We start from the raw sequence: 23,235 nt of genomic DNA, 5'->3' as shown, positions 1-23,235 counted from the left end.
TGGACTGCCTTTCACCCTCACCTTCACAAACGGTTGCTGGTGACTACCATATAAGGTGCCAGCCTGCTAATTAGGAAAAATTAGGGGTTCCATTTCTTGTTCAAGGTTACTGTGGCTTTTGGGGAGCCTGGTTTTAACTGGTAACCTTCCACTAATGAGACAGACATTCTAACATAATTCAAATGAAGATTTTCTTTTGTAATTAATAAACATCTACATAAATATGTCTTATGTAAAATTTGGAAATACAGCACATAGTTAATAAGCATAGAAAACTTACATAGATTTAAAAAAGATAAAACATGATGATTTAAGAACAAATTATCATAGTTTCTATGATTTTTTTCATATTTTATAGCAATCACCAGAAAGCTGGAATAATTACCAACATTATTTTCTAATTCTAATATAACTGTACTGAATTGACCTGTTCAGTCAGCTGGAGCCTATCCCACCTTTTGGGTGGGAACGTGGAGTACATCCTGGACTTCTTGCCAATCATTGACAGGACACATATTGACAATCATTCAAAATTTAGAACACACCCATATTTTTGGAATGAAGGAGGAAACCTGACTAAAACACACCCAACCATTGGGAAAGATGCTTGAGCCAAGATTCAAACATACATCCTCTTGAATGTGAAGCAGATGAGCTAACTGTTATCGGTGAGAAACCTAATAGCTCCAGTATACCAAATAACAAAAATTTTAATACATCTCATTTTTTAAAGTAGAATACGAACTATGAAATAATAATATTTTTGTAGTACAAAATATTGTAATGTGATTACTACCGCCTTATCATGGAACCTAATAACATTAACCTCATATACATGGCACTTGTTAGATGTGTTTGTTGTGGGAGACTTACTGCAATTTTCCTCATCGCTCCCGTCAGGACAGTCACTATATCCATTACACTGGAAGCGTCCAATGATGCAGTGGATCCCATTGGCACAGGCAAAGAATGTAGGTGCACACTTTGACCTGACTTTAGCTGAGGAGTGAATGGTGGGAGAAAACAAAATCACACATTAGTCTCCTAGCAGAGGAAACAAACAAAATAAATCAATACATTAAAAAAATTAAAACAATCACAATATATGCATTTTGGTTTGACTCATCCACAACCTACAGTAGGTACAAAGCAAAGATCCACATGACACAGTCATACCTATGTTTTGAACATAATACATTTTGTTTGTCTGAAGCATGGTTTTTGATAAGCGATTCAATACCGTTCAGATGCTTACCTATGGTGCCAGTGTTCCATTACGTTAAGAGGTCGTCAATAAGGCAACTGACCACAACTGCTCGCTAGACCACGGATGCGTGCGAGCTCATTATGTATGATCATTTCATAAGAACATACAGTAGTAGAAGGGCAAGCAGAAGGCAAGTTTGCATCTTGAACTACAGAGGAAACCTGTAACTGCCATATTGCGGTGCTTTGTTTCAGACATAATATCCAAGACTTTCCCAAATTTTAATGATCATATGGCAATTATTTATTGTATCTTTTCTACAACAGGTTTTTTTTATTTTTTTTAGTAAGTACAGATGGCCACTGGTTTGCATGCCACTTGTTTTGTAGAGTACATTGCAAACGGGGTTATCAGTCTTTTAAAATGGTGAATTAATTGTTTCAATATTAAAACTAAAAAATGCAACACTTCTAATCCGGAGGACTCGTATGTGTGAGTATATCACATTCATTCATGAATTGTAAAGCACGGGGCTGTTGTTGTGCCACTCAAGATATTGAGCTTTTACTGTGAAGTGTAGATTTATTGATACCAACAGAGTCATATTCCTTGCATTAATCAAATCCTTAACCCAAATATACGCAGAATAATAAAAATATACTTTTGGATACAACCAGCAAGACATGCAAATGATGTACCTGTAAGTGGGAATGCCAGGATATGTAAATACAGCTTATTTAAGCATTCGCTTTGAATAGGGTCATTTGAAAAATGTCATCTGTCGAGGTGAGTAAAAATATCGATTCAACAATGCAAAAATGCAGCAAAAAAAAAAAAAAGTGCCTCTTTTTTTTTTAGAGATTTCAGTAGTTTGATGAAAACAGCTTGAACGATCAAATAATTAAAACAATGCACAATAATGTTATTTGGCAGTCACGGTAAGGGCTTTCTCATGACGAAAAAGTAATTAGATTACACGTTACTGAAAAACCTGTTTAATTATAATGCCCAACACTGATTTCTAACAGTATGTAAAGTCTGTGTGAATCAGTTGTACAGTGGCGTGCATGGAGGGCCTTCTAAGTCTTCTCTGGTGGCCTAGACATTATCAAAAACACTGACCGGGATTTAAAACTTACATGAAATTGTATTTATCTCCTTCCAACAGCTTTTTGTCTTCATTTAATAGCATGTGCTTTGGCTGTTCGGCTGCCAGTCGTTTGCAGGATATTTTTTTATTTTTTATGTTCATTCGGGCGGCACGGTGGCCGACTGGTTAGAGCGTCAGCCTCACAGTTCTGGGGTGCGGGGTTAAATCCCCGGCCCCGCCTGTGTGGAGTTTGCATGTTCTCCCCGTGCCTGCATGGGGTTTCTCCGGGCACTCCGATTTCCTCCCACATCCCAAAAACATGCATTAATTGGAGACCCTAAATTGCCCGTAGGCATGACTGTGAGTGCGAATGGTTGTTTGTTTCTATGCGCCCTGTGATTGGCTGGCAACCAGTTCAGGGTGTACCCCGCCTCCTGCCCGATGACAGCTGGGATAGGCTCCAGCACGCCCACGACCCTAGTGAGGAGAAGCGGCTCAGAAAATGGATGGATGTTCAATCGGATTTAAGCTTCGATTACTGGCCGATGCCAAACAGATACAATAGAAATGGCTGGTTCATTTTTTAACCAAGGTGAACCATCAGATTTCAGATTCAATAAACAGACCCACCTAGAATGCTCAGGGTGATGTCAGCATTTTTCCGTCCTCTTATTGGTTCAGAGCTACTCGAGTGGGATTCCCCTACATTATATGAAACCTGTGACTTTGGCAAGAGAGGACAACTGTCGGACGTGATTGAAAATTGCTTTTCAAGGCAGACTTTTCACGAAAAACTGGACATGGTGAGAATAAGCCAGTAACAAGTACTTAAAAATAAGGAGTTACTTGTCAATCACTTGTATATAGGAAAATTGACACTCAAAAAAATTCAAATATTACTAACATTAGAAATACGACTTAGTGATCACGACTTGTAGTATTTTATTGCCAACAGAGAGAGATAGGATGTTCACTTCAACTCTAATTGTGCAGAAAAACTATTTTTATTTTTCATTCCTTATATAGTTGTTACTAGAGAGCTACAGAAACTGCATTTCAATTATTTGTAACTACTGAATATATCGAGCAGTGAAAATAAAAATCCGTGAATGTTGAACTCGACATATCAAATGCCAAGGGCACAATATTTTCAATAAATAACAATGTTTGGGCAGTGTTGTTGTTTCAAATAGCAGAAATATATTTGGTAAAGCAGGAGGTTTAGAACAGCAACAGCAAGGGGAGCGCCTGTCGCCAAGATGAAAAGTAATCCGCAGAACAAGGGACGGCGCTGCGCTTGAGTCCAATCTGTCTGTATGTACTCTGGGAAGCCTTTGTTTACCTGGACAGCACAGCCATAACCACCCAAAGCTCATTAGGCATGGTGTATCATGTCCATTGGAGTCCAGGGAGGAAAGACACATGGCTCTCAGGTGTATGGAAAAAATAATAGGGACAAAAACAGAATGTACTTGTATACAAAGTTTTACGCAATTTTCGGATTGTATTCTTCCACTTTCCTTCTGTCTTTTCCCCTACAGACATTATGTTGCATTCTGCAGAATACATGGCTAAGATTTTCTCGGTAAAGACAGCTCTGTGATTGCTGTGAGAAACTATTATTCACTTCCTGTCTCATCGACATCCTCATTACCACACCTGCTGTTGGCAAGATTTTCCTGACCCAGTGTTTGTGTTCCCAATTAACTCAAAAGTCACATGAAGGGCAAGCGCTTGAAGGGAAATTTGTGGCTGGGAGAGACAGCAAAAGGATGGGGCTTCAGCGCTTCGATGAATTCGTGATGCAATGCCGATACTATGAGGTGAGTGGAATTCAGAACAAGACAACAAATATTATGAAAGAACGCACTAAGCAGTTCCAGTAGAAGATGTGGAAAAACAGAATCATATTAGTATTCATTTGTTAATCATGTGAAGGTGTCGTATTTCACTTTCATGCAGTACCCTTACAAGCTGGAAAACGCTTACAGAGCAATTGACAGAATATCGATCCTGTCTTCTTCTCTTTCATTCCCGTGTTTAATCATTTGACATTTTAAAGCTCTGTGCCAAATGTACTTTTTCGTCTCTCTGTAGAACTTCTTCACAATGAGAGAGCAGAGTGTTGGGCAAGTTCCAAACTTAGTTTGAGTGTTTATCAGTGCAGCACAAATGAACATGAAACAAAACAGACAAGATGAAAATATCGAAAGCAGAGTATGTGACTGATAACAGTGGAATGCACAAATGGAGGATATAGTTTTATAGTGGATCTTGCACTTGTACAGTCTATCAGAGTTAATTTAGGTTTAGCGGGAGAGCACACCCTTGACAGATCACCAGTGAATCACAAAGCTGACTCGCAGAGATAGAGAACCAACCTTACATACCATATTCAACTGACCAAACATACTTTTAAATGGATAGTTATGGACTCGGGGAGAACCAGAGATTACCTACACAAGCATACAAAACGCCACACAGAAAAAAAAATAATGATTTGAACAGACAGTGGAGGAAATATTTACTTGATCCCATGTTTCTTCCATTTTCTAATTACTGCACCAACAGGTGTCTCCTCCTCACGTAGCCCATTCCAACCCTGTGAAAGGTCTAAAATCTTGTCCCTAATGTCCATACAAAGTTCTTTGGTCTTGCCCATGATGAAGAGGTTGATTGATTGATTCTGTGGACAGGTAACAAGTTGAGATAGGTGTCTTTCATACAGCCGTCGACTTTAGATTAGGAGTACTTTCATAATGTGAGAAAAGTAGTTTGTGGCAGTCAGAATTCTTTATTGTCGGTAGGGGATCAAATATAACTCAATGAAAGGCAAATACATTACACAATACAATACTGTCTCTTGCTGTGAACATAAACCTACGACTAAATTTACAGACCGCTCATGTCTTTGTCAGTGGATGGACTTACAAAATCATCCATCCATCCATTTTCTGTACCGCTTTTTATTATTTGATCCCTTACTGATTTTGTAAGGGCGGCACGGTGACCAACTGGTTAGCACATCTGCCTCACAGTTCTGAGGACCGGGGTTCAAATCCCGGCCCTGCCTGTGTGGAGTTTGCATGTTCTCCCCGTGCCTGCGTTGGTTTTCTCTGGGTACTCCGGTTTCCTTCCATATCCCAAAAACATGCGTGGAAGGTTAATTGAAGACTCTAAATTTCCCGTAGGTGTGAAAGTGAGTGCGAATGGTTGGTTGTTTATATGTGCCCACGAACCTAGTGAGGATAAGCGGTACGGAAAATGAATGAATGAATGAATAACTCACCGTTAATACAATTTGGAGATGTTATAATTAGTTTTCCTTTTCACAGTTACCAATAAACAATTCAAATCCAGGTCAGGAAGTGCAGCAACTCAAGCTGGCATAAACCAGAACACTACTTTTTGTCTGCTCTTCTGTGCTTTCTCCTCCTACATACTTCAGAATTCCTGTCAGGTGGCATCTGCTAGCGTATTTGCGTACTTTGTTTTGCCCTTCCCCAATATATACCTCCATGCCCTTCTTCTGCTCTTTCTTTCCTCACCTCCCCAGAGAAAAGAATAACTTTTTTAGCACAGGTAGGCTTGGTCGTGGTGAGCATGCATGATTGATAGAGGGGTGGGAGAGGCATGCTGCGGAGGGACTGAAGAGACTAACACAAAAAAAAGTGTACGAAGGTCAGGTAAAACTGGATTTCAAAAATTTCAAAGGGGGAAAATTTATTGATTATTGATTGATTGGGAAAATCAATCAATAAGGTTATCTGACTCCGGGTGTTAGAAAGAAGATCAGGAATACTATCAGACGCGAGGTTTAAAAGATACAAACCATATCAGTGCCTTGAATAACTACAAAGTAACGTGTCCATGTGCCGTAGTGAAAAGGCACAAAACAAACTGTACTGGGTTAAAGCTATCTAGGCTTCAGAAGAGCAATCATCATTGCTGGTGTTAAAGCCAGCATCACTGATTACAACCCATGAGGTGCACAAGCCAAATATCAGTAATAATTCAATAGATTTTCATGAATGTACAGGGAGAAAGACATGCTAGTAACAGCTCCTGACAATTCAATTGCAGGCCAAAATTACATTTTCATCAGGCAAACAGTGCTTTTCCTACTATTTTTTTCCCCCCTCATTAATACTATTATATCATAAACAAAAATGTAATTGAATGAACTTATCAATTTAAAATGAATGAATTTACTACAGGCTGTTATTCTCATTACTGAAGAGAACATAATCAAGCACCATTGTTGCTGTTATCGCATATACATTTGTAGTGACAATAAATATAGCAGTGATCTTTTTTTACAGAGTTTCTGAAATTGTCCTCCACTTACTACACGTGATATAGTAGAAAATGTAGTTATGAGGCAGAGTACGAGCGTATGAGAACTGAATGTTCGGAGGATATCACGTCCTACAAACTTTCTCTCGCTCATTCATGACCATGCCGAGAACAAAATAATCATGAGATTTACATCAAACTTCACAAAAAACTAAAATAGCAATAGTTCATCACGTCGATGTAATGTGGAGGAAATAATTATTTGACCCCTCACTGATTTTGTAAGGTTACCCACTGAAAAAGACGTGAACAGTGTATAATTTTAACTGTAGGTGTATCTTAACAGGGATCAGAATCAGAATCATCTTTATTTGCCAAGTATGTCCAAAAACACACAAGGAATTTGTCTCCGGTAGTTGGAGCCGCTCCAGTATGACAACAGACAGTCAATTTACAGAACACTTTGGAGACAGAAAGACATTGACAAAAAAAAAACAGTCACTGGGCAGTAAAGGGTCGCTAGTTATCTGGTAATGGTACATTTTTTTTTTTTTTTTAACAATTCTGCAAAAAGATGCAGAGTCCTCTAGCACGTAGAGCAGTTCGAATGACTAATATTGCAATAGTCCGGTGCAATGACCATTGTGCAAAGGGTGCCGAGACTTCAAGGAGTGTATGCGGTTAAAAGTGACGAGTAGTGCGATAGTCTGGGACAATGTTGGTTGTGCAAATGTTGCAGATACTCCTCAATCAGTGTGCAAATAGAGCAGATGCTACTCTGGCATGAGTGGCCAGTATATGCAAATAGTGCAGCATGGCAAGACAACTACAATGAGTGCACGAGTAATACATAATTGGCCCCACAGAAATGTGACAACAAACTCAAGTAAAAAAATTGCCAGCATGTTGTAATGAAATTGTAGGTTAGGTGTTTAAGAAGTTGATCGCAAGAGGGAAGAAGCTGTTGGAATGTCTGCTAGCTCTAGTTTGCATTTATCGGTAGCGCCTACCTGAGGGAAGGAGCTGGAAGAGCCGGTGACCGGGGTGCGGAGGGTCCGAGAGGATTTTGCACGCTCTTGTCTTAATTCTGGCAGCGTGCAAGTCCTCAATGGTGGGTAGGGGGGTACCGACAATCCTTTCAGCAGTTTTGATTGTCCGTTGCAGTCGGAGTTTGTCCTTTTTTGTAGCAGCACCAAACCAGACTGTGATGGAACAACACAGGACTGATTCGATGACCGCTGTGTAGAACTGTCTCAGCAGCTCCGGTGGCAGGCCGTGCTTTCTCAGAAGCCGCAGGAAGTACATCCTCTGCTGGGCCATTTTGAGGACGGAGTTGATGTTGGTCGCCCACTTCAGGTCCTGAGAAACTGTAATTCCCAGGAACTTGAAGGTTTCGACGGTTGACATAAGGCAGCTGGACAACGTGAGGGACAGCTGTGGCGAAGTAATGCTTCCTGAAGTCCACGATCATCTCTACAGTCTTGAGCGTGTTCAGCTCCAGGTTGTGTCGGTCGCACCACAGCTCCAGCCGCTCCGCTTCCTGTCGATATGCAGACTTGTCACCGTCCTTGATGAGGCCGATGACAGTGGTGTCATCTGCAAACTTCAGGAGTTTGATAGACAGAATATAAAAAGAAAATCTAGAAAATCATATAAAACAAATGATTCAAATTATTTTGCAATTCACTGAGAGAAACAAGTATTTCAAAATATGACTTGGTACTTAGTGGGGAACCCCTTGTTGGCAAGTACAGAGGTCAGACATTTTTTGTAGTTCATCACCAGGTTTTGCACACACCTCGGGAGGAATTTTGGACCAGTTCTCTTTGCAGATCCTCTCCAAATCCTTAAGGTTTCGAGGCTGTGCCTTGGAAACCTTGAAGCTTCAGCTCCCTCCACAGATTTATTTATAGGATTTAGGTCTGGAAACTGGCTAGGCCACTCCATGACCTTAATGTGCTGCTTCTTTAGCCACTTTTTCATTTCCTTGGCTATGTGTGCTTTGGGTCATTGACGTGCTGGAAGCCCTATCCATGACCCATTTTATGTTTTCTGGCTGAGAGAAGGAGGTTGTCAACTTGTCATCCAGGACGTCACGATACAAGGCTCCCCAATATATCCCCCGATGTGGTGAAGTTGACCTGTCCCCTTTGCAGAGAAACACCGCCACAGCATAAATGCTTCCACCTCCATGCTTGATGGTGGGGATGTTGTTATTGGGGTCATAGTCTGAACAGAACAGAAGATAGGACCCAAAAATGCACGACTCCAAAACAAATGGACAGTTTCAAAAAGAGAGGTTTAATATTCGGGCAGAGGTCGGTACACAGGCAGGCAATCCAAAAAAGGCAACAGTATCCAAAAACGTGAGGCAAAAAGGCGAGGTCGATAATCGGAACAGGGTCTAGTCTTACTGTGAGTCTTTGACGTGGAAACAAGGAATGCTGGAACGCGACGACAAGGTACCATGAACTGGCGACGAGAAAAAATGAGACACAGGGTTAAATGGCAAGGGGTAATTAGGGTGAACGAGGCATAGGTGGTGAAGATGCTCTCAGGAGCAGGTGTGTATAAAACAGGGGGAACACAAAAACCGGAACACACACCCATGACAGTACCCCCCCCCCCCCTTTTAACGGCCGGCCCCAGAGCCCCTGGATGTGCAACCTGGAAGTCCTGAATGAGCGAGTCATCCACGATAAACGCAGACGGCACCCATGAACGTTCCTCAGGCCTGTACCCCTCCCAGTCAACCAGATATTGAAACCCCCTCCCCCTCCGACGAGACGACAACTGTCGCCTCACAGTGAAGACAGGGCCCCCATCCACGAACCGGGGGGGTGGAGGGGGCCTGGAAGGCGGGACCAGAGGGGACTCCTGGGCTGGCTTGAGCAGGCTGACGTGAAAAGCAGGGTGGACCCGCATCCACCTTGGGAGCCTAAGCTTCACGGTGACAGGGTTGATGATCTTTGTGATGGGAAAGGGCCCAACGAACCTGGGAGCAAGCTTCCGGGACTCCACCCGGAGTGGAATATGCTTGGTGGAGAGCCAAACTCGCTGACCCACTTTGTAGTTCGGTGCCGGGGTCCTCCTACGGTCAGCTGCGGTCTTATAGGACCGTCCCTGGCGCAGCAGGATCTGCCGGGCTCGCTTCCAGGTCTTCCTGCAGCGTCTCACCGAGGTCAATGCCGCTGGAACTGTGGACTCTGGGGCTATGGCAGGAAATAGAGATGGTTGGTAACCATGCACAACGTGAAAAGGCGATAGACCAGTGGATGCAGAGGGGAGGGAATTGAGAGAGAATTCGACCCAAACCAGTTTCTGAGACCAGGATCGCGGCTCCTGTGAAGCGAGACATCGGAGCCCAGTCTCCAGGTCCTGGTTCAGCCTCTCGGTTTGTCCGTTGGTTTCAGGGAGAAACCCAGATGACAGACTGACGGTAGCACTTATGAGATGGCAAAACTCCTTCCAAAATTGCAAAATGAATTGGGGACCCCTATCAGACACCACATTCTTGGGGAAACCATGGAACTTGAATACCTGGTGTATCATTAATTCGGCAGTGTCTTTAGCTGAGGGGGGTTTCGGGAGTGCAATGAAGTGTGCCATCTTAGAGAACCTGTCCACAACTGTGAGAAGGGTGGTGAAATACCTTTAGAGGCCAGTAATCCTGTCACAAAGTCTACGGAAATGTCTGAGCATCGACGTTGTGGTATTGGCAGGGGTCGCAACTCCCCAGAAGGACATTTGTGAGAGGACTTGTTAGCAGCACATACCTGGCAAGCATAGACATAATTGGTAACATCCCTTCTAACATTGGGCCACCAAAAGCGCTGTTCGACCACAAATTGTGTCTTGGCAATGCCTGGGTGACATACAGTCCGGTTAGTGTGAGCCCAGTGGATGACTCTTCCCCTTAAGGTCGGAACCATATAAAGCCTGTTTTCAGGCCAATTTTCTGGGCTAAGAGTGTTCTTCAGAGCCTCCTTTACTGCAGTCTCAATGTCCTAAACAAAAGCAGAAACGAAACATGACTTGGGCAAAATGGTTTTAGGGTTGGACAAAGAATTCTCTGCGCAGAAAATGCGCGATAAAGCATCTGGCTTACCATTTTTAGAAGCAGGTCGGTAGGATAATGTGAAATTGAATCGAGTGAAGAACAGAGCCTCTCTAGCCTGCCTCGCATTTAATCTCTTAGCAGTTTTAAGATATTCCAGGTTCTTGTGATCGGTCCATAAGAAAAGTTGAGTATGTGCCCCCTGTAGCCAGTGCCTCCACTCCACCAAAGCCACCTTGGCCACCAGCAGTTCACGGTAACCTATGTCATAATTTCTCTTGGCTGGAGTCAGTTTTTTAGAGAGATAAGCACAAGGATGTAACTTACCAAACTTGACACATTTCTGGGAGAGCACTGCTCCTATACCGGCATCAGACGCATCAACCTCTACCACAAACTGCTGTTTGAGATCTGGCAAAGTGAGTGGAGGTAAAGCTCAATTTTAGTTTCAGTTCCACACAAAGGGTCTGTGTGGCGAGGTAAGATCATGCAAAGGCGAGGCTATTGAACTGAAATTTCTGATGAATTTTCGGTAGAAGTTTGCGAACCCTAAGAACCTTTGTAGATCTTTGCGTGACGTGGGATTAGGCCAATTAATCACAGTATCGACTTTGCAAGGGTCCATTTTGACTTCACCTTGAGCCAGCACAAAACCCAGAAAAGAAACGGACGCCTTGTGGAACTCACATTTCTCAGCCTTGACATGAAGTTCATTCTGCAGTAACCGCTGCAATACAGAGCGGAATGTGAGTCTCCTCATCCGGGGAGAATATCAAAATATCGTCCAAATAGACAAAAACTTGCACATTCAACATGTCACGGAGGACATCCTTGACACGGTTTTGGAAAACAGCTGGAGCGTTAGTGAGTCCAAAAGGCATTACCAAATACTCATAATGTTGAATGTTGTTTTCCATTCATCCCCCTCCCTTATCCTGACGAGATGATATGCATTTCTTACGTCCAGTTTGGTGAAAACCTTGGCTCCCCCCAGGAACTCAAAGGCGGTGGAGATGAGAGGAAGAGGGTACCTGTTATTTACAGTTACCTCGTTGAGACCCCGGTAATCGATACAGGGTCACAGGGTCTTGTCATTTTTGTCCACAAAGAAAAATCCTGCTCCCGCAGGGGATGAAGTGATCGAATGATCCCGGCTGCCAGTGATTCTTCCACATACTCCTTCATGGCCTCGTGTTCCGGCCCTGAAAGAGAGAACAACCTCCCCGTGGAGGTGTGGTGGGGAAGGCAGCTGCCTGCAGCTCAAAGTGGAGTTCGCACTGAGTGATGAACAGCTTAATGTTCCCAGAATCTCCAGAGAATCTCTCCGGTCGAGAGAGCTGTGGGCAGACAGCAGCGGAGGTGGCAGGTGGCTGCATGGTGACTGCTTCACATGGAAATGTTGGTACCGTGGCGGCATCGGGTGCTGTGCCAACTGGTTCCTTCTTTTGAATAATTTTCATAAGAACTTCAAACTGTGAGGCCACCTGTCTCATCATATTGTCCTGATGTTCTGATAGTCCCTCTAGATGAAGGTGGAGGGCACCAAGCTGCTCATCCTGCTTTGAGAGGCCTTGACCCTGCGCATGAAGGGCTTTGCGCACCAGGTCTGAGTCTGCTGGGTCCATGTTATGCCCAGTTCGTTCTGTCATGCACGGAACAGAGGATAGGACCCAAAAATGCATGACTCCAAAACAAATGGACAGTTTCAAAAAGAGAGGTTTAATATATGGGCAGAGGTCGGTACACAGGCAGGCAATCCAAAAAAGGCAAGAGTATCCAAAAACGTGAGTCAAAAAGGCGAGTCTTACTGTGAGTCTTTGACGTGGAAACAAGGAACGCTGGAACGCGACGACAAGGTACAACGAACTGGCGACGAGAAAGAATGAGACACAAGGTTAAATGCAAGGGGTAATTAGGGTGAACGAGGCATGGGTGGTGAAAATGCTCTCAGGAGCAGGTGTGTGAAACAGGGGGAAGACAAAAACCGGAACACACACCCATGACAGACAGAAGTTAGACTGGAATCCCCGTGGACCTTGATGTTTGCAAATAACATTGTGATCTGCATTGAAAGGAGAGAGTAGGTGGAGGAACAGTTAGAAAGGTGGAGGCATGCACTGGAAAGGAGAGGAATGAAGATTAGCCGAAGTAAAACAGAAAGTATGTGCATGAATGAGAGGGGTAGAGGGGTAGAGTGAGGCTATAGGGAGAAGAGATAGCAAGGGTGGAGGACCTTAAATACTTGGGGTCAACCGTCCAGAGAAATGGTGGTGTGGTAAGGAAGCGAATAAACGAGTCCGAGCAGGTTGGAACGGGTAGAGGAAGGTGTCAGGTGTGTTATGTGACAGAAGAGTCTCTGCTCGGATGAAGGGCAAAGTTTACAAGACAGCGGTGAGGCCAGCCATGATGCACGGATTAAAGACAGTGGCACTGAAGAGACAACAGGAAGCAGAGCTTGAGGTGGCGGAAATTAAGATGTTGAGGTTTTCTCTCGGAGTGACCAGGTTGGATGAAATTAGAAATTAGCTCATCAGAGGTACAGCCAAGGTTAGATATTTTGGAGACAACGTTAGAGAGAGCAGACTTTGATCGTTTGGACATGTCCAGAGGAGAGAGAGTGAGTGTAATGGTAGAAGGGTGATGAGGATGGAGCTGACAGGCAAGAGAGCGAGAGGAAGACCAAAGAGAAGGTTGATGGATGTCGTGAGGGAAGACATGAGGGCAGTTGGTGTTCGAGAGGAGGATGCATGATTACATGGAAAAGGATTACGTGCTGTGGCGACCCCTAACGGGACAAGCCGAAAGGAAAAGAAGAAGAATTTGGCTTTTTTGCTTTGTATGCTAATATAATGCTGGATTTACTGTTTTAAATATAAACCGCAAAAGATATAGCCCAGCTCTTGGCATCATTACATCATTACCAGCCAGGGAAGAAGCACCTGGTTTTAAATATCCAGAATAGTGCATGATACAATTTACGAACAATCAGCCTTTCATATCTCAGATGCAGCATTTCAGTAAATGTGACACTGTCTCATCCATGAGCAAAAAAAAAGATTGCTTTTAAAGTAATGGGGGGGAAAAAAAACATTTTTCAAAGAAAAAAAAGAAATAGAAACGTGATATGTTTCCTGTTGTCCTTTAATATGTGTACAGTTTATGGATGGAAACACAGCTGAGTTTGGATGGAAACACCGCTGAGTTTTACTTTCTGCGTGAAACATAGACAATGTGGGTCCGCAAATTGTATGGAAATATTATCAGTGTCTAAGATGACGCACTAGTTCAGAATAGCAATTTCTATGAAATGTAAATCCTTTTTCATGTCAGTCTCAACCGACCACATTTGTGTCACATTCTGTGATCTCTTCTCATTGCATTATGAGTCCCGCCCATTCACCCTAGCTGCCAATGATTTTCATTTCTCCCCTCTTGCCTGCTCATGCCCTACCCAGACAAGGGCAAAGAGGCTAATCCTGGCTCGGAGGCCCAGTCGGCTCAGTCAGCTTTACTTCTTCACTCCTCTGTCAGAATCTATTTTGTGTCTCTCTGTCATTTGGCACATTGTGAGTTCGTGGTCCTTTTGACCTTTTTTAGAAAATGTTGTAAATTAGAGATATTGATATGTCTATCTCAAATGTAGAATTCATGTGGAACAATTTCTTGTAATTAATGAAAAAATTATTCTTAGGTCTACTGGTTCACCATTTCCGTTTAAGGCATACATACACGTTTAGTTATAAAACAAACTGATTGTCTGTGGACTTAACCTGTCCAAAGGACTTTTAACAGTACGCTGGATGATAACAGGCACCAAAACAAACAAACAAACAAAAAACAGCATTGACTCTGGCCTTAGATACTCAACATAAGACCAGTAAAAATGAGCGAGGAGAGGAGCTGATCTCATACTAACAGATGTTCTAAATGATGCTCAGCAGCAATATTATTTTATCTTCTTGCCTTTGACATTTGGCAGCATATGAATGGCTTCATACACTTCAAGTGATTTGAGGTGGGTAGTAACGCGTTACATTTACTCCATTACATATACTCAAGTAACATTTTCCATAAACTGTACTTGTCAGAGTACTTTAAATGCACTGTACTTTTTACTTTTACTTGAGTATTAATGTAAAGAAGGATCGATACTTTTACTCCGTTACATTGATCGACATGCCGTTCGCTACTTTTATTTATTCATTCTTGAGCGTGCGCGTCTATTTTAGACTCCATCTTCGACTTCCGCAAAAGGTGCCCGTTGCGCCATTCAAACAGGATCACTAATGTCATTTGTCACCAATTCACCAATCAGTTGACACAAGGCAGTCACATGACCGCGCACATAGCCTTCGCAAGCCAATCAAAATGACTAATTTTGGGGCGGGGGAAACAGCGACTGTGTTCATTTTACAGACTCCAAAAAACAACAGCTTTATCATACAGCTTTTAAATTATGACTGCCCAAACTTGGTTATTTCAGCCAACTTCAAACTCGAGAAAACACCTCGCTGTGTTTTGGTAGTGGATATGGCAAAATTAGCACTATCCCTAAGGTGTCGCACACGCACATGCACATGCACACACAATTAATAAGTCTGTTCAGCGCACAGCTTCTTCATTAAGTCATTTATGTGAATAAAGCAAATCATGTTTCTGTAGGGCCCAATGTATGTGTTGTTGGTTTTTGGGCAGTTAAAAATTTAAATGGTGGCAGGTATGTGTCGACTCCCATATATTATTAAAAGTATTAAGAACTGTTGCCTCTCTCTAACAGCCACTGACATTATTTAAATGTTTTTCACCCATATAATTAGCCCTCAAAGCCTGCTCATTGAAACAAACAAAAAATAAAAACAAATTAACAGGATACTTGTATCTTGCATTAGTTTTCTTTGTGTGCTCAAATATAGGCCCATGTCTTGTCTGACCTGCCAAGTGGCAGATTTCTCTCCTGTGAGATACAACCCCAATTCCAATGAAGTTGGGACGTTGTCCAACCATCCATTTTCTGAGCCGCTTCTCCTCACTAGGGTCGTGGGCGTGCTGGAACCTATCCCAGCTGTCATCGGGCAGGAGGCGGGGTACACCCTGAACTGGTTGCCAGCCAATTGCTGGGCACATACAAACAAACAACCATCCGTACTCACATTCACACCTACGGGCAATTTAGAGTCTCCAATTAATGCATGTTTTTGGGATGTGGGAGGAAACCGGAGTGCCCGGAGAAAACCCACGCAGGCACGGGGAGAACATGCGAACTCCACACAGGCGGGGCCGGGGACTGAACCCAGGTCCTTAGAACTGTGAGGCTGACGCTCTAACCAGTCGTCCACCGTGCCGCTTGGGACGTTGTGTTAAACATAAATAAAAACAGAATACAATTATTTGCAAATCATGTTCAACCTATATTTAATTGAATACACTACAAAGACAAGATATTGAATGTTCACACTTTTTTTTTTTTAGCGAATAATCATTAACTTAGACTTTTATGGTTGCAACACATTCCAAAAAAGCTGGGACAGGTGGCAAAAAAGAAAATAAAGTTGAGGAATGCTCATCAAACACCTGTTTGGAACATCCCACAGGTGAACAAGGCTAATTGGGAACAGGTGGGTGCCATGATTGGGTATAAAAGGAGCTTCTCTGAATTGCTCAGTCATTCACAAGCAAAGATGGGGTGTGAAAAAATAGTCAAACAGTTTAAGGACAATGTTCTTCAACGTACAATTGCAAGGAATTTAGGGATTTCATTATTTACGATCCATAATATCATCAAAAGGTTCAGAGAATCTGGTGAAATCACTGCATGTAAGCGGCAAGGCCTCCATCTGATTGGATGGAGGCCTTGCCGCTGTTGTGGGGCTGTCCTGGTTGACACGCCTCTGCAACATCGCATGGACATCGGGGACAGTGCCTCTGGATTGGCAGACTGGGGTGGTGGTCCCCCTTTTTAAGAAGGGGGAACGGAGGGTGTGTTCCAACTACAGGGGGATCACAATGCTCAGCCTCCCTGGTAAGGTCTATTCAGGGGTGCTGGAGAGGAGGGTCCGTCGGGAAGTCGAATCTTAGATTCAGGAGGAGCAGTGTGGTTTTCGTCCTGAACAGTGGACCAGCTCTACACCCTCGGCAGGCTCCTCGAGGGTGCATGGGAGTTCGCCCAACCAGTCTACATGTGTTTTGTGGACTTGGAGAAGGCGTTCGACCGTGTCCCTCGGGGAGTCCTGTGGAGGGTGCTTCGGGAGTATGGGGTACCGAACCCCCTGATACGGGCTGTTCGGTCCCTGTACGACCGGAGTCAGAGTTTGGTCCGCATATCCGGCAGTAAGTCGGACTCGTTCCCGGTGAGGGTTGGACTCCGCCAAGGCTGCCCTTTGTCGCCGATTCTGTTCATAACTTTTATGGAAAGAATTTCTAGGCGCAGCTGAGGCGTAGAGGGGGTCCGGTTTGGTGGCCTCAGTATTGCATCTCTGCTTTTTGCTGATGATGTGGTTCTGTTGGCTTCATCAAGCCGTGAGCTCCAACTCTCAGTGGAACAGTTCGCAGCCGAGTGTGAAGCGGCTGGGATGAGAATCAGCACCTCCAAATCTGAGACCATGGTCCTCAGTCGGAAAAGGGTGGCATGCCCTCTCCAGGTCGGGGATGAGATCCTGACCCAAGTGGAGGAGTTCAAGTATCTTGGGGTCTTGTTCACGAGTGAGGGAAGAATGGAACGGGAGATCGACAGGCGGATCGGTGCAGCGTCTGCAGTGATGTGGACTTTGTATCGGTCCGTTGTGGTAAAGAAGGAGCTAAGCCGAAAGGCGAAGCTCTCAATTTACCGGTCGATCTTCGTTCCTACCCTCACCTATGGTCATGAGCTGTGGGTCGTGACCGAAAGAACAAGATCCCGGATACATGCGGCCAAAATGAGTTTCCTCCGCAGGGTGTCCGGGCTCTCCCTTAGAGATAGGGTGAGAAGCTCGGTCATCCGGGAGGATCTCAGAGTAGAGCCGCTGCTCCTCCGCATTGAGAGGAGCCAGATGAGGTGGCTGGGGCATCTGATTCGGATGTCTCCCGGACGCCTCCCTGGTGAGGTGTTCCGGGCACATCCCACCGGGAGGAGACCCCGGGGACGGAGGACATACTTGGCAAATAAAGATGATTCTGATTCTGAGTTCCCAAACGTTTATTGAAAGAAAAGGTGATGTAACGCAGTGGTAAACATGACCCTGTCCCAGCTTCTTTGGAATGTGTTGCAGCCATAAACTTCTAAGTTAATGATTATTTGCTATAAACAATAAAGTTGATCAGTGTGAACATTAAATATCTTGTCTTTGTAGTGTATTCAATTAAATATAGGTTGAACATGATTTGCAAATCATTGTATTCTGTTTTTATTTGTTTAACACAACGTCCCAACTTCATTGGAATTGGGGTTGTACATTAATACATTCTGCCTGCACACAATGGCCTCTGTTGCAAAGTCCATCACAAGTAAACATTGGTTTTGTGCTGCAAACCCGTACTATAGATTGAGACACCCTGGAATATTATTATTATTATTTCTGTACCCTTTGAATTCTTATTTACATTGTTCTCAAACATATTTCCGATTAATAAAACAGTATATGAGTAAACAATTCAACTCTATTTCTCAAATGAAATCTAAGGTGTACAGTTTTTTTCCCCGTTTTGAAGCACAGACTATATCTATCTATTATATATTCTGTAAAATATAATTAAATGAATTATTTTGATTGTTGTCAAAACCATTCAGTAAATTCCATTAATAACAAGAGTGATGGAAAATTAAAACATACCCAAAAATGTATTGATAGAAGGTTCCCAAATACTACAGACACAGAATGCATCTATGTTAATGTTAGGTGTGAAAGGTAGTGGAAATGCATTATCTTCAATAATATACCTGATCAGTTACACATGAGAAACTATAGTTCTCGTAAAGATGAAAACTGTATTGCGTTAAGTTTGCATGAATCACATTAGAAAGTAATATTAAATATAGAGTGTGAGATGTGTGTTTTGTTAGATTCCACTCATTATCCACAACTCCAAACTCAAGGTGCATTACTTTCCTCTAATATGTGTGGAGTTTGCATGTTCTTCTGTGTGGGTTTCCTCCGGGCACTCCAGTTTCTTCCCGCATCCCAAAAACATGTATGGTAGGTTAATTGAAAACTCTAAATTGCCCATAGGTGTGAATGTGAGTGTGAATGGTTGTTTGTTTATTTGTCCCCTGCGATTGGCTGTTGACCAGTCCTGGGTGTACCCTGCCTCTCGCCTAGAGTCAACTGGGTTAGGCTTCAGCACCCCCGCGACCCTAGTGAGGATAAGCAGTACGGAAAATGGATGGATGGATAAACAGTTACAGAGCTTTTAGAACAAATTTAGACGTCCTTAATTTTCACGCAACTTTTATTTAACAAAGACACGTGATCACTTTGACCTCTGTCCATGTGGGAATGTAAAAAATGAACATTTATAAGAGGCTGTTGGTTTGAACAAGAGAACCATAAGGAAAACTGAAGGAGGACATCCTGACGAGGCCAAGGCAGGCAAACTTAATTAAGTGACAGAATGGGAAACAATAAGTATTTTTCCTCAATTAAATGAGCTGCGCAAAACAAATATCTGCAAGAGGGTCATGACTTTCTAACTGAAAACAATCAGCTGTAAAGAACATGATAAGATAAGACTCAGGTTTCAGTTGATAAGATACAAATAAAACGTAAAGACAGGCGATACAAATTATACTTTGTGAGGCAGAACAATCTATTGGCATTCCGTTTTATGGGGCCAGTAAGCCTGCTAAGTCACTCTACACTGGCTAATCTGATCTGTGTAGTGAGCTTTGGCTTTGGGAGGTTATTTGGCTCCTGTGGTTCCTTGCGGAGGGATCCATACATTATCGATACCACCTGGCATGTACAGGGTTGGAGGCATCTGGAGCATATTCCAGGAGATTTTAGTCAAAAAGCAAGCTACATCCTAGGCAGATTACGAGGAGCTGACACATAGGAGACACTCACTCAAATTCAGCTATATCCCAGTCCACAGGCTATTTTAGAGTCATTAAGTGTACAGGTTTTTGGTCTGTAGGTGGAATCTGGCCTACCTTGTGAAATTCAAAAACAGATGCAGGAAGAGCATAAAAACTCAACATGCTGTCCATTTATAGTATGACAAAATACAAACTTCCTCCATCTAGTTTCAAAAGGGAGAAAGGTAGGGTACATCCAAAACAGATTCCAGTGCTGACTAAAGCACACAAACAAAGTAATCCACGAATCTAACATATGTTTTGGACTTTGGGAAGATGCAGACTACCTGGAGAAAACACAAGAACAGTAAAAACATTCAAACTCTACACAGAAAGTGTCACAGCCCAAAACCCATGATCTTTTTGTTTGCTGCTAACCACTGCACCACTTGAGAAACACACATTAAGACTGAGAAACACACATTCAGACTGACACTGTTTTTATTTGTTACTAATGTTCTTTTTTTTTACAATTATGTTACCATTTTACCACTACATGGTCAAAACTTGTTATAATAAAAAATGATCAACAATTCCTTTCTTGAGGGCCAGTATTGACAAAAACATGATCAAATAAAGTGGGCTTACGGCAGCCTTTCTCGTCACTCTTGTCAAAGCAATCGGGCAATCCATCACATTGCCATCCTCCTGGGACACACTTCCCATCTCCACACATGAAATTTCCAGGGATGTTGCACTCTGTGGTGAAGTTATTCCCTGGAAGCAGCTGGCTCTCTGAAAACAAAAAAGCAAACAGAAGAGAATCAGATGGAAGACCATTCCAGAAAGAATTTCACCTGCAAGGTGGATTTAATTTGCATTTATGTGATTGTCAAACCCACAGTCAATATTAAATAGTTATTCGTCTCCATTTAGTAAAAAATAAGGATAATCTTACAAAAGACATTACATCAGAAGACATTACAGACAACATATTGCAAAAAGGCACATATTTATGCGCGGAATATAGTTTCCCAAATAAGCCGGGACAGTCTCCGGGGCATTTTACTCTGGTTAATAGGCATAAATGTGAAACATGGCCTTTTAGCTGAGATCTGACACCACGGAGCAAGCAATAATGAGTGTCGCACTGACCAGGGGATAGTGTTATGCTGCTGTGCTGAAAATGGGTTGTACGGCTGGTCAGCTTCATTGCACTTAAAAGACCCAGAAGCTGTGCCCGCTGTCATGAAATTTGGGCCTTGAAGCCATTAGTTACCTACTGGCATAACTAACTCCAATTGCAAAAATGTGCAACAGTAAGCATTTCCTTAAAGATTCCCCAAATTGAACCCTAAAACAAGTGAGTTAGCCTTGAACTCAACACTTCACACTGATTACTATGAATCAAAACAAAAGTTCAATGTTGTTGGTGGCATGCTGCCATGACAGTACAAACATTTAAACTTATTAAGATAATGAAGTGGTATTTAAAGACAATTATTGTTTGTAAGTTTAAAAAATAATGATTGCATTTGTTAAGTGGGAAAAAGCAGCATTCACCAGTTCTCTAAAATGAAAAAACATTTATGAGATCAGAGGGAATTATGGACAAAGCCTCAATTGTCTCTTGCAATTGAGAAAAGAGAGTTTGAGAAACAAAGAAACTCACTCGATAAACATGACAGGAAAGCATTGCAATTATTGGGATTTTGTGGAATATAAAAAAAGAACCTGCAAAAAACATTTATGAACTGCCAGATATGAAAACGTGTAGAATTGGCTATTATGATTATTGTAAGAATGACACCGATTGTTTTCCAGTTACACTGTCAAAGCATACTTTTGATTGATTCCTCAAAGCTCGAGCACAGTCTGCTCCGCATTGCTCATTTGATTTGGTCAACTTTCAAAACAAAATATCACCCCCCAGTCAATTACATTTTGAATAATTTAACTCTTCTACTGAAACCCTGCATACTTGTCAAATGCGAATAGACAGAGGTTCACTAGCATATTTAGAATCCCTGTAATTTTTTCGTCTGCTTGGCCTCTTAACAGGTCTTAGTTGATTAACAGAGAGCTTCCCTTCCCTCTGGTTTATCAGGGAAATTGTGTTCAATGCCCACAAAGATAAACATTTTATTGGTTTTACACTCAGCCGTTATATCCACATTAAAATTTCATTTTAAAGATGGCTTGGTATCAAATATGCCTGATGTGGTGAAAGGTAGCACACAAACTCAAATGGTCAAACCTCACACATGAAGTCTGTTTGCACCTGACTGGAAAACCAATACATTTTCAGGAAATAGAATAGGGTCTGTACTTGTCATCCTAAACCTAATCCTAAAATGCTTTCATCCATTTATGGCCTCTTCCTCAAACGTCATGCTCAATCTTTAAATCATAAAATCACTGTCCAGTATGGCCCATTGATTTTAAATATTGCCCAGAGATGCATCTATATTTCACATTCATGACTGTATTGTGTACATTTATAATGTTTAAAACCAAGTTACAATTTCCGCAATGTCTAGCGGGGACCTACAGTACGTGTAAACATAATAATATGATAAAATAAAGAACCGATAATTTGGCGTTTACACTTGATTGAATGAAAACCCTACTAATAGGTATAATTATAATTACAACAGCAGAAAACAGCCTTCGCCTTTTACACGGAACCATGCAAAATAACTACAAACGGTTCTCTGTCTGAGAGGCATCAAGATAATTGGACAGAAGGTTTGGAGACGTGAGAGAAAGCACAGCGAAATATTTGTGTGTTGTTGTAAATTGGAGAGGGGGCCATAAAAGATCCTGTGTTCCCATGACTCTTGAACACTGTCAATAATAACTTCAGCAGTACCCCACAAGCATATTGCGAGTTCCTATGTCTCGCTCTACACGACCCATATTATTCCCGAACGTCAACAAAGTCAATCGTGTTTAAACCGGACAACATGCAGAGTTTGAGGTAACGAACGTGCCCCTCTCTTCACTGAGGGACACCACTCATTACAGTTAACCACTCAACTCAATGAGTGAGGACAATGAAATGCTCACAGGGGAACATTCAATGGAAATTACAGTAAGCATGTCATCAAATTCATTCCTTCTTCTCATGCTTTGTGTAAAGCACAGGATATGTGCCAGAATATGCTGTCAACAACTGTGGTAAAACATTGTAGGGACAGACTTGCTACTGATAAGGCAGGGATAGTACAAAAAGTGCTACTTTTTGTGTGAAGGTTAGTGGCTCATGATAAATATCAACATAAGATAGCTACAGGCTACATTCTTACTCTGGTCACCAAAGGAAATTTGGCTAATTTGAAGCAAAACAGCATTTGTGGGGTTTAGTTATCTTTTCCTCACCACTGGTCAAAATGTATTTGTATTTTCACGGCAAAAAAACATTCCAAGATGAGCAGATGTTTTCATTATTGGTCACATAAAGAATCAGATGGAGACCTTTAACAGCTGAACAACAAACACATCTTTGAGACCATGATCCACCCACCATATGTGATATAAACTCAAAAGCTTTTCAGTTTAATATCATATAAATGTCTAATCCAGTTTAACTGAAAACT

General features: G+C 42.4%; 1 protein-coding gene across 1 annotated transcript in view; it reads right to left on the bottom strand.

The window, feature by feature from the left end:
* ldlrad3 (low density lipoprotein receptor class A domain containing 3) overlaps positions 1 to 23,235 on the bottom strand; it is an 81,106-nt gene that overhangs the window by 38,681 nt on the left and 19,190 nt on the right. The window contains exons 2-3 of the mRNA XM_061677616.1: positions 20,285 to 20,431; positions 874 to 999 (exon numbers count right to left, since the gene is read on the bottom strand). Coding sequence (XP_061533600.1) covers positions 874 to 999; positions 20,285 to 20,431 — 273 coding nt within the window. The remainder of the gene's footprint in view (positions 1 to 873; positions 1,000 to 20,284; positions 20,432 to 23,235) is intronic.

Source organism: Phycodurus eques, chromosome 5, assembly GCF_024500275.1.
Source record: "Phycodurus eques isolate BA_2022a chromosome 5, UOR_Pequ_1.1, whole genome shotgun sequence".
Lineage (NCBI taxonomy): Eukaryota > Metazoa > Chordata > Actinopteri > Syngnathiformes > Syngnathidae > Phycodurus > Phycodurus eques.
Note: the sequence above shows the minus strand (reverse complement) of the source record. Positions and strands in the feature narration are given on the sequence as shown.